Source organism: Leptidea sinapis, chromosome 31 (assembly GCF_905404315.1).
Source record: "Leptidea sinapis chromosome 31, ilLepSina1.1, whole genome shotgun sequence".
In the NCBI taxonomy this organism is placed as follows: Eukaryota; Metazoa; Arthropoda; class Insecta; order Lepidoptera; family Pieridae; genus Leptidea; species Leptidea sinapis.
In genome coordinates, this window is record NC_066295.1 from 9324922 (window position 1) to 9338142 (window position 13221).

At 35.4% G+C, this 13221-nt stretch overlaps 1 protein-coding gene across 2 annotated transcripts in view; it reads left to right on the forward strand.

Annotated features, from left to right (window-relative positions):
• LOC126974133 (arylalkylamine N-acetyltransferase 1-like) overlaps window positions 1–13221 on the forward strand; it is a 146015-nt gene that overhangs the window by 104666 nt on the left and 28128 nt on the right. For both annotated transcript variants that reach the window (XM_050821567.1, XM_050821566.1), the window contains exons 2-3: window positions 4708–4835; window positions 7250–7430. In XM_050821567.1, the coding sequence (XP_050677524.1) occupies window positions 4708–4835; window positions 7250–7430 (309 nt within the window). The remainder of the gene's footprint in view (window positions 1–4707; window positions 4836–7249; window positions 7431–13221) is intronic.

A 13221-nucleotide genomic window follows, 5' to 3' on the forward strand; every position in this document is an offset into this window, starting at 1 on the left:
TCGTAGTATATAATTAATAAATTCCATTGAAATTATCGATTTATGAACGTGAGTTGTAAACGGATCTGATCGACACATTTATATCCGCCGTAGTGTCGCTAGTGGCGTATTACTACGATCAAGTCAGGTCAACCAAGAATGGGAGAGAGATCTAGAGCGTTATCTGTGAATGCGCATAACTCTGAAATCCTCAACGCTGATTTCACCAATGACACTTCAAACTGATTTCAATAAAACTCAGTTTTACGTAAACAAATTCAAATGCAAGTCTTAATCTCGATTAAACAAAGCGATTTCACCAATAACTTTTCAGCGTGTTGACGTAAACTGAGTTTACATGTCATAAACAATAGAATGTATCTAAACTGTCATCGAAAAGTACGAATAAAATCAAAATTGTTAAGTGTCAATGTTTCTATTACGATAACTAACGCGATCAAATATGAACGTCCAAAACTCGGCAGTCAGCATTTAAACGCGTTTAGGCTGCCTTAGTTTGTGTTGGTGAAATCAGAATTGCATTTTAGTTCCAAGTCTTCTTTCTAATAGCGTTCTACTTCAGTGATGAAATCGGGCCTAAATGCCTCAGCAGACCTGAGATCGTAATGTAAAGACAATACAAAATTTCCCGACATTAAATTTTATTCCTACCTTGTTGCCTATATCTGCCCATTATTCTCGTTCATCGTTCTGTGCATATTGTTAATTTTAAATCTTATTGCTTTCTTTCTAGCAATTAAAACTACGAAATGTAGTCCCATTCTTCCGCACACATATCGTTAGGTGGAAGAGGCTTGAATATGAAAACTAAATTTTAATACCAATAATATCAGTAATTTCCAAACAAATAAGAATGCATTGCAGCAAGGCTTAAATTAAACCCACATATCACTAACTCTAATCTTCTCTGTATTCCTAGCCTCCCCATAACTTGGGGTTGGCTGTATTAGTACTTCGTTTCCAGTAGGCTCTTACAAATTACCAATATTTTCTACACGATAATTTTGACTATCATCTTAGAGAAGATTTTTTTGTAGCTTAATCAAGTGGTAATTTTCTGCAATAACTGCTCGGTCGATGTCTTATAAACTACGAGTTGCATTCCATAAGTAGTGAAAATCAGGTGCAACCTATTTCATAGTCAAAAAGAAATACTGACTGGTAAAGCTGAAATTTTGATTAGATTAAAAATAAGAATATCTCTTGTTTTTTAGCAATGAATGTCATTTGTTTTTAGTTTATCGGACTTTGTTGTTGAAAATGGATCATTTAATCGAATAACAATTGTTTGCGTGCGTTCAGTGTTTGTGCTTGAAAATTTTAATCACTGAACAAGCGGTGAAAGTTGTGCATCGTCCATATCCCTAAACTAGCTCTTAGTGATTTCTATATATTTGCAAGGTTGAAAGATTATTTGAAAGGACAGGGATTCGAAGGTGTTGAAGTCTTAGTCTACAGAACAGGAATTTTTAGTCGTACAGTATGGACAGTTTTTAAAACAATTTCAAATATAGAAAATATAGAAATTTCTAGTGTATTATACTCTTAAATTACCGGCAATGTACGCGTTCCCACTTTTTTATGACATTAAATGACGAGACCAACAGGACGTTCATCTGATGGTAATTGATACGCACTGACCATTACAATGCAGTGCCGCTCAGGATTGTTGAAAATCCCAAAAATTCTGATCGGCAGTACAATAATTATTGCGCTCACCTTAAGACATAAGATTTTAAGTCTCATTTGACCAGTAATTTCACTAGATAAGGCGACTTTCAGACCGAAACACAATTTTTGTTGGAATTGGGATTACTTATCAAATTAATTGATTAACTATCTTTAATTGGTTATACCTATTCGCTACTTATTGATTTCTAATAGCTATTCGCAACTATTCGGACCTATCTCAACATTAAACACTATAATATTACAACTACTAAACCGGCTTGGCTCAGTTATAATCAAGGGAACATGATATCTAATTGATCGTGACTCGTCGACATCTTAGTCACACTTATGACTAGCCCTAGTATTAATTTTATATGCCCTATCAAGTTTCAGAGAATAGTCATCTTTTTGCGAATATACGCTTAAACTAGACATGAAATAATCTTAAACTGGTTCAAGTAACGCAACGCGGAAATGTTCAATTATGCTAAGTTAGATTTATGACCGATAACAGAATTATAAATTTGCAGATCAAGTACAAAATACTCGTCATCCTTTGCATTGTATTTCATAAAAATCAATTGCCTACAATCATATGAAACTTATCTTTATTCTAAAACAAATTGGCAAATACTGAGGTCTCTTTTTTTTTAATGAATCTTTCAAGATTTCTGGTGCTAGTTCAAAATTGTAATTAAATATCATATCGTAAAATTTTGCCGTGGGAGTTTCCTTTGCACAGGATGCCGGCTAGTTTATGGGTACCACAACGGTGCCTATTTCTGCTGTGAAGCAGCAATGTGTAAACATTACTATGTATCGGTCTTAAGGGCGCCGGAGCTAGTGAAATTACTGGGCAAATGAGACTCAACATCTTATGTGTCAAGGTGACGATCGCAATTGTAGTGCCGCTCAGAATTGTTGGGTTTTTCAAGAATCCTGAGCGACACTGCATTGTAATAGGCAGAGCGTATCAATTACCATCAGCTGAACATCCTGCTCCTGCATTAATACTCAGCAATTCAAATCTTATTTAGTCAATCTGAGACGACGCGACAGTGGATCCTGCCTGTGTTATGACCAGTTGAAGGATGGATGCTCCATTACTTTCAGCATAATCACAGCATCTGTAAAAAAAAATAAAGTTAAATAGAAGATCAATCTAAAGTTTCAGACTTTAAGAAGTTTTCAGAAATAAAACCTTCTTAAGCTGATCGTGACCTTAACTACTGGGTTTTACTAACCTTCACAAAAACCTGGTATTTTGTCCATAAAAAGATGTTGATTTATTTTATTATTTACTTTCAAGAATTCAAATTTTATATAAGTAGACTGCGCAGTGTCTTTTTTGTTTTTTTTATATTATATTCAAAAATGTTCAGTCCTATTTCAATCAGTTTAGCTTTTTTTATAGATTGTATTTTATCGTATGTAGCTGTTAATAACTTCCGTGTTGAAAATAAAACTATATATGTTTACGCCTGTGTTCTTTTGACGTGATTCATTTTATTAGATGAGCAAACTAATCCGCTATATAAGTTTCTACAAATTTAAACTGAAATAATATTTTTACACGCTTTTTATTAGCTTCAGTATGTTTTGTTTGTAACTGACTCAGTTGGGTGCCATTTTGAGTCACTTTAAACGGCTAGATTTCGTTCAAACTTCGTAAATTTATCGAGGACCGATGACAATACATTTTATTTGATAAAATTATTCTATTTCAATTTGCAAAATAAGATTTTTATAATTTTTTCATTTATCGTCGATACGACAGGAATTGATGTTCATTTTAAATTTCAACCATTATTATACTTTCGTCTTCTCGGAATTGCCTTCGTTCTGATGTCATAACTGGGCCGAAAGTTCGTCTTCTATTTCGTACAAATACGCGGCCGATAAAGTTGTATAATAATCCATTACTTAACGTTTTTCACATTTTTTTTTGTTTGGATATAGTATATTTTGACGGACTATGATACTATTTTAAATTAGTTGTAAAATTAAAACATTACGTGGAAGCGTACCAAGAATACTGGCAACATTTCCGCGTTGGATAGCTAGGCTGATCCGTTGACCGATATAGCTGCTAGCGCTTGGGTTTCCAGTAGCCTTTATGTCTAATAATACATAGCTATTCGCGTTCAACTTGTTATTATTATTGATGTATGAATTGCTATATAATTACAGAATTTATAATATTTTGTTTCATTTTCTTTATGTACGATATTCATTACCCTGTTATATCTTTCGTATTTTGAAAATAGGTCTTCCCAAAGAAACGCTATTGTTTTGCATTAAAAGGCCATATATCCCATAAAATATGTAATGAAGGTTCATCTGCACTCTTATAAAACACCAAGTTTCCTGATGCTCATGATTGAGAGGTGTTTAGTTAGTCTGTAGTGACTCATTAGGGTATATGTTCCGTATATTTTCCCTGCTAAACCCTACTCTCTCATAAACACTTTAGTTGCAGACTTGAATAAGGATTTGGAGAAAGTCAAACCCGAAATTCTGATTTGAGGTTAAATCTGAAGCCTTAAGTTTACCGAGCAAGGGCAAGCTTAATCCTTGTCTGGCCACAATTTCCTGTGTGGATTTTTTAATGAAAATAAGGGATGAGATGAGCAGGACGTTCAGCTCACCCATTACCCATTACAATGCAGTGCCTCTCAGGATTCCTGAAAAACCCAAAAATTCTGAGCGGCACCACAATTGCACTCGTCACCTTGAGACATAAGATGTTAAGTCTCATTTGCCCAGTAATTTCACTAGCTGCGGCGCCCTTCAGACCGGGTTACAGTAATTTTTACAAATTACTGCTTCACGGCAAAAATAGGCACCGTTGTGGTACCCATAATCTAGCCGGCTTCCTGTGCAAAGGAGCCTCCCACTGGATTGTTTTTATCACAAGACAACCGACGCTTCCCGGAGCTTATCTTCTCTTATCCATCTCCCTCTTATTAATACGTAAGCCAAATTAATTTATGTTACTTTCTTTAACACTAACTTGTATATTATATTCGATTGCAGTTGGCGGATAAGCTCCCTGCTCAACTTGAAGAGCTGAACCTCAGACCACGGACGAAGTCGAAGCATTCCTACACAATTCGACGGCTTTCCATAAAGGACAAGGAACCTGTCATCGAATTTCTGCGAAGGTATTCTTGATATTATTTGTACCACCAATGCTTGCTGTTGTTTGATTGTAAAAATTATTAAAACACGTTAGCTACTGTTTTATTATGTTTACAATCAAAGACAGCAAACGTTGTATTGCCATAAAAAGTATTAAAAAAAATCAATAATTAACATTTTGCGTATAAAAATAGATGACGACCGATCCTCAGACCTTCCAAATGTATCGCATATAAAATTTATCGTACTACAATAATCATTATATTTGATTGCCATCTTGCAACTCTATTGCGTATAGCCGGATGAAAATTTGAAATTGTTCGTATTTTTTAATGCGAAAACATAATAAAATAAATATAAAAAGTATGAAAAATAGATGTTCGCCGATACTCAGACCATCCCGATATGCACACAAAATTTGGTTTCGGAGGAGTTTGGTAACAAACACCGGGACACGTGAATTTTATATATAAGATCTTTCATACATATTTTCTATATTAATGTATTGGAGTGTTGTGACACAATCTTTAAATCAAGCTAAATTATCATCTTGATCCATCTGAACGCATGTTTTATCAATCCTAAGTTATTTTAATTGAAGAGTTTGGAAATCCGTCTTATTATCTTAAGATATTCATATATTTGCATGTTTTAGCTATACGTCCTTCATTGCGTGTATATTCAGATTCAGAGCTGATAAAATAATTTATATGGGCCTTGTTAGGCTAACGATGGCCCGATATGACTGAGATATGAATGTTGAAATTTTTAAAGCTGATATGTACTTCAAACAGTCAGATATTTTATAATCATATACCAAACCTATTGGTATATAAATATCCATACTATTTGTAGAGTATAAGAGTTGTATTGTAAATAAGTATACCAGGATTGTTTTTTACTTTAGTTGCTGACTTCTTCCATTATTTTTCTTTAAGATTTTACCGGAACAAAATTAAAGTGGAGCTACTAATAGTAACGCAGGACTTAAATATTCAGTAGACAATACAACAAATTATTCAAAAGAATTAGTTAAGTCAGAGATGAAAACCAAACCATACGTAATTTAAGTGATTTAAATTTAAAATACTTGTCATTTGTGAGATCTGTAAATAATGAAAACATAATATGAATGCAGTTAGCATTGTAAAGTTGTCTTAACCATTTAACAAACGATTTCAGAAACGTTACTGTAAGAATACCGTGACTAAGAACTACAATTTACAAACTTAGTTAACTTTAACACAAATAATTTTTTTTTTTTTACCTCTCAGACATTTGTGTTAACGCTGTTGTGTGAAGTATATATATACTAGGAGGGTACTTTTTGGGGGCCGACTTGGTATTAGGTGGTAATCTTCTCCCATTGTAGCATCTACGCGCTGGTGGTGAAATTCTCCGTTGATAGTGGGAAACACCACCGACTATTTCTCTTGCAGATGAATGATATGTATGTTAGGATATCATCCCCACCATCTGGATGTGTGGCGGTCCTCCACAGTGCGGTTTTCAAGGAGCTTTCTCCCTCGTACTACAAAGCTGTGGAGTGAGCTTCCTTGTGCGGTGTTTCCGGGACAATACAACATGGGTACCTTCAAAAAAAGCGCGTACACCTTCCTTAAAGGCCGGCAACGCTCTTGTGATTCCTCTGGTGTTGCAAGAGAATGTGGGCGGCGGTGATCACTTAACACCAGGTTATCCGTACGCTCGTTTGTCCTCCTATTCCATTAAAAAAAATGAAACGAATTATCCAGTGCTTGAAACGTGAATTAACACTCTAATCTCTCTCTTCACTCTTTTGCTACATCATAGAACAGAACATGGCAAACACATATATTGCAGAACATAGCAGACACTAATGCTCTTCCTTGATTGATGATAAGTGTTCATTCTATCTCTTGCTATACCAGAGATATTACAAAAGCATTGCCCGTGTTTAATGTATGTTACACGTTTAAAATTACCTTCCAAATAAGTTCTTATTTGGGCGCTGTTGTGGGACGCGACTTGCGTCGACACTTTGGCTCCTTCTCATGTCCCAGATACGTCAGTTGGTGCTGGGGCTGCTGCTTCGACTGCCGAAGACAGCAAGCGTCGCAAATTTGATGGTCTCAGTGAGTCATACATCTTTGTGCAGTTTGGTGTCGAGACACTTGGCCCGTGGGGCCCAGAGGCGCAGAGAAAGTTCAGAGTAACTTTCTTCGCGCCTCAATAAGGCTACTGGAAACCCAAGCGCTGGCAGCTATTTCGGTCAACGGATCAGCCAAGCTATCCAACGCGAAAATTCTGCCAGTATTCTTGGTACGATTCCACGTAATGATAGTTTTAATTTTATGTAGTCTTAGTATTGTAAATATATTTATAAGATTTTTTTTGTTTCAATAAAAAAGCTATAACAACAATACTTATTACAGTTATATCCTGTTTGATCTAACAGATTCTTCTTCCGTGACGAGCCGTTGAACTTCACTATAAATCTTCTGGATTCCCCGGAAGGCAGGTGCTATGAGCTCGAAGAGTACGCAGCCAGCACTCTTGAGGATGGAGTCTCAACGGCTGTTGTTGATGAAAACGGAGAATTTGTTGGTGTGGTCATCAACGGAGTTGTCAGCCGAGAAGTAAGAATGATTTATTTACAATATTTTATATGTTGTTTCAAGCAATATTTTGCGTAAAAGGTTTTGGCCCATCAAAATATTGCAGCTGCGTTAAAAGGTCTATCTTTAGGGTAAATAGAAGATAAATAAAGAAATATAAATGAAAAATACGTTCAAATATGTGAACCATGCCATGAAAATTTAAATAATAATGGTTAATAATTTATAATGGTTTATAAATGTCCCTCAGATAATTTATACGTCGAGATAGAGTCATAATACGTATAAAACAGGACAGGAATATTAGTTTAGTGTGCGTGACAAGCTACGTCTTACACTCGCGTTTTGTATGACACTTTTTGTTAGTGTGCGTATACTGCTCAATATAGAGGTTATCCTCAAAGTCTAATTTTTCCAAGTTTTCACAGCTGTCGTAGTCTAAATGATCGTATACGTATAAATGATCTTAGAAATGTCCATATCATTTTTCATCATAATTAACCGAAAGTTCAATGTAGGTAACTGATACGTAAACAAAAATCATTTACAAAGAGTCCTTCACTATTTTATATTATACTAGCTGACCTAGCAAACGTATAGCCGATATTAAAATCGCGATACAAAAGTAACTGTTGATCGTAGATGGGTGAAAATTTGAAGTTGTATGTATTTTTAGTGCTGACACATAATCAAACAAATTTAAAAAAATGTCGAAAAAATTAAAAAAAAATATTTGGCGTGAACCACCCTTTACATTTAGGGGGATGAAAAATAGATGTTGTCCGATTCTCAGACCTACCCAATATGCACTCAAAATTTCATCGGTCTAGCGAAGGAGTTTAACTACAAACACCGCGACATGAGAATTTTATATATTAGATATAAATATTATAAATAAAATAGTTAGATGACGACAATACATATAGAGGACATAATACGTTATTTGCAAGAACTGCATGTAATTCCGTAGCTAATAGAAACGATTCATTTATTATTATTTGAACCGCAAAGGACATAAGAAATAATTTAGCTATGTTCAGTGAAAGACAATAGCTCATTGATATAACGTAATGGAGAATTGATTTCCAGTTCCGGCCAGGTGTCCTATTCGTGTTGTGAATTTCATCAGCTTCGTTATTTATTGCACGACTTATGCTCTTGGATAAAGTATATACCTGGATGTGACAAGCAAATAATGTCACCGTGTATGAACAAGATCGCAACATACAATCATGAATAAAAATGACGATAACAATGTTGTGTATTTTTTCAGAGTTCCTGTTTTGTTTGTTGGCGATCTTCGCTTATTTATAAATTTTCAGCATTCTTTTTTTGCGCGCTTTTCAATAAAAATATACAATATTGTACAGTCATTTCTATCGCTATAAAATAATCACAATCTAGTCCCAGCCTGTCCGATCATTTAGATATTCAGCAGTGGAGTAATAGGATTTACGACAGAGCCATTTTTTATAAAACATTTAAATTTATTTATAGATAATGCCTGAACAGTGGCTGGGACTTTATTATAGAAGTGTATACATTTACCCTTAAAGCTATTATGTATCTTATGAAGCAATCCCTTATTTCTAGTGTTATAGTAATGAAAATCACTATTAAGAGCAAAAAGGTGACGATTTTTGTGAACGTATATAAAATTTTCATAAATGTACTGACAATGAACAATCATAATATTTATTTCTTTAAATTTTTCTTTGAGAGACTGTCTATAATCAAGCTGATATATAGCACGAACAGCTATTTAAGTATTGAAGTTAGGTGGTAATTGATTTTTTCATATTACTCACCTTAAAAACTAAGGTGATATATTGTATATAGTTTAGATTATTATACAACGAAATTACCATTCTCGGTACAAAAGCGAAACTCGTACACCATGTTCTTATATTTTTAAAATTGTCCGGCTTATAGGACTGTTTGTCCCTTGCGAATGTATGCACATGGCAAATCCAGTTTTTACTTCATCCAAGTGTTAGTCGGTATACCGCTGTGTGAGATCACAATGACACGGTAACAACCATAAGGATGTATGGAAACCAGCAGACTTCTAAGAGTAGTCCCAGGTGCCTTGATGGTGACATTTAATTTGTGCAGCGCTTCGTTCACCTGGTTCCTTACCCACATTCACTCTCCTTTCCATGTCACCATTGTCATTGTTATATTATATCATGCATTTATCTTGATAAAATTCTATAGTTATCTTTTGACTCGTAATTACTATCCATTCCATTAATTCCTCTGTCCATTTTTCGGTATTCGGTGGTAATAGTACAATGATCACCAAGGAGTGTATGTTTGCCATTTCTTCAAGAGTTTGTGTGTTTGTAGGCACGATTCCAAGCTGGGTGCCTCAATACTCCTGAGTAAGTTAACAACATTCTCCAATAATACGGTACTTTATATTACACCTACGAGAAATATTATAATAATTTTAACTTACGAATATCAATTAAACAGATTGAAGGCAAATAATAGATTAATAAATATATAGTTATGGTTATGGTTTGTAAAGTGGCTTTGATCCAGTTCAGTTCAGCCCTGTTACACTGCGACCAATGTGATCTATTGTGATAGCAGCTGTTAACTATACTATACTAGCTCACTGCAAACATTGATTCTTTTCATGAATCTTATTATGTCTTTTGCAGTGAGCTGACGTATCTCAAATGGTTGAAGACATTCAGAGAGAATGTGTAACGGGGTTTCATCTGCACTATTACAGAATCTACATGCTCTGCAATCTCTGAGACCTAAGATTGAGAGGTGTTTGTTTAATCTGCAGTGCCCCGTCAATGTCCTGTATAAAATGCCCTTAATAAATATAAGTTAAGCGGTGTTTTCACTGTACCAAGTGCACTTTTACGAGCTAGACAGCATAGGTACATAAGGGCTTTCAGATAGGCAGCATAGGAGTATATTAGGATTAGGGCTTTCATACATCCTGTCTAGTCCTAGTAGTTTTACACAAATCAAAATTATATAAACTGACTAGCTGACCCGACAGCTGTTGTTCTGTATATTATAATAAATAAAATAATATATCATAACATCAAAAATTACTTCGTAAAATATGCACCCTGCTGTCGTAATGAAATTGTTTCACAGCAGAACTGTCAAACCGTGCGTCAATAAATTCTCTCATAGAAATTATGTATGGACACATCAAAGGAAAAACAAATTTGTTGTTTTTATTTAATTTAGCATCATTTTCCTATTTATTCATATTCTTTTTAAACCTTCTCTGGACTTCCACAAATAATTCAAGACCAAAATTAGCCAAATCGGTCCAGCCGTTCTCGAGTTTTAGCGAGACTAACGAACAGCAATTTATTTATATATATATATATATATATATATATATATATATATATATATATTTGTTGCTGCGTGTTTTAACTACACTTCTATAGAAGTGTAGCTGAAGTGCAAAATCATGAAAGGGACAGAAAGCAAAGAAATATTTTGGACATTTTAACTTCCAACTGGATGCTCCAAATAATTTCACGAAAAATAAACATGGATGAAGAAGATAATTAAACTTAAGTTCATGATAGCGAAAAAATACCTCCAAAAATACTGAAATCTTGTGTCTAACAGGAGATGTTATACTTGGTGGAACCAAACTTTTAACAGTTTATTGCACTTTTTCTTTGATGACGCCATTTTGTTTTTTATAAAATATCCGATTGAACGCGTTTGAATAGATTCACGACCACGTCCACTCAGAACGAATGTACTCAGATGGTGAAAATACTACTTTAAATCCGATCCGAGCATCACAAATTGATTCAGTACAAATTTATTAGACATATCCAGGATGACTTATGCTTTGTATCTGTCACTTAAATGCAAATCAACAATTTGACTGATTTATTTCAAAAAATCATTCCTTAACTCTTAATGAATATGGATAGCTTTGCTTATGCAGATAAAACTAAAGTTAAAACTAATTAAAATATATTACGTACTCCCACACGATCGCGCGTTGTAAGGCGTGCAAAAATCAATTCATTCGTTTGATAATAATCCTTATGAGATTTCATCAAGTCATTGCATATTTTATATCATTCACAGAGACTTAAATATAAATCGACAATCTGATGAATTTTTTTACTTAACTTAAAAGATATATTTATATTGTATAATCTCATATTGAAATCCTGCATGCACTGTTCCTTCATTATTTGTATAAATCTGTATACATCCAAAATTGTATGTCCTACGCTCTGTATGTACATACAATTTTGGCCGTGGTAAATGTTATTTTTACGACTCACACTGATTCTATGATTTTTTTTGTCTGTCTACATGTCCTTTTATAACGCAATATCGGCTTTACCGATCTTAATGAAAATTGGTACATATGTTAACAAAAGATTTTTTTTATGACAATAAGAGACGAGACGAGCAGGACGTTCAGCTGATAGTAATTGATACGCCCTGCCTATAACAATGTAGTGCCGCTGAGGATTCTTGAAAAACCCAAAAATTCTGAGCGGCACCACAATTGCGCGCGTCACCTTGAGAGATAAGATGTTAAGTCTTATTTGCCCAGTAATTTCATTAGCTACTTCGTTCTTCAAACCGAAACACATTATTGCTTACAGATTACTGCTTCACGGCAAAAAAGGCGCCGTTGTGGTACCCGTAATCTAGCCGGCATTCTGTACAAAAGAAGCCTCCCACTGGTAGTTACAAATGATGACCAGCTCGTCCCTTACGTGTCTCCTGCCATTGTAGGCATGTTCCAGTATAAAAACCCCATCTAGAAAACCTTACTTTTTTGAGGAATAAAAATTGCAATGCCGTCTTTGTGATATACTAGCTGACGACCGCGACTTCGTCCGCGTCGATAAAATCTCATATCCTATTCCAGTTTCGGTTCCCGTTTTCGCTCCCATTCTCAACATTTTATATAAATCTCATTTCGAGGAAGATTGCTATGGCAAACTAAACCTATTATTGGATTGTTATAGCTCACCGACGTAATATTCAATTATTTACAAATCCCGCGGAAACCATTGATTTTTCCGGGATAAAGCTTGGTGTACTCAGTAAGGCGAGACAGTACTTCACTAAAAGCCACGGCCTGCAACTTTATAAGGCGCAAATTCGGCCTCACATGGAGTACTGTTGTCATCTCTGGGCGGCCCAGTACCAGCTTCTTCCATTTGACCGCATACAACGAAGAGCGGCTCGAATCATCGACGATCAAGTCATCTCCGATCGGCTTGATTCTCTACCATTGCGTAGAGATGTGGGTTCTCTCTGCATCTTCTACCGCATTTATCACGGGGAGTGCTCAGAGGAGCTGTTCGGGTTGATTCCAGCGGCCAAATTCCACCATCGGACATTACGTGCAAAGTACCATCCGCATCACGTAGACGTCTGGCATTCCACAACCGCGCGTTTTCTTCGAAATTTCTTGCCTCGCACAGCCACTTTGTGAAATCAACTACCGGCAGCGGTCTTCCCGAACAGATACGACTTAGGGACCTTCAATAAAAAAGCATACTCCCACCTTAAAGGCCGGCAACGCATTTCTTGACACACCTGTTGTTGCGGATGTCCATGGTTGCCTCACCTCTCCCCATCCCGTGAGCCTCTTGCCCGTTTGCCCCCTCTCATATAAAAAAAAATAAATAAAATGTAGCCTATGTCCTGTCCCAAGTTCTAGTCAAGCGCTGTACCAAATTTCATCCAAATCGGTTCAGTGGCTCCGACGTAAAACCGTAACAAACAAACTTACACTCACATTTATAATATTAGTAGAGATATATATAGATTTTCG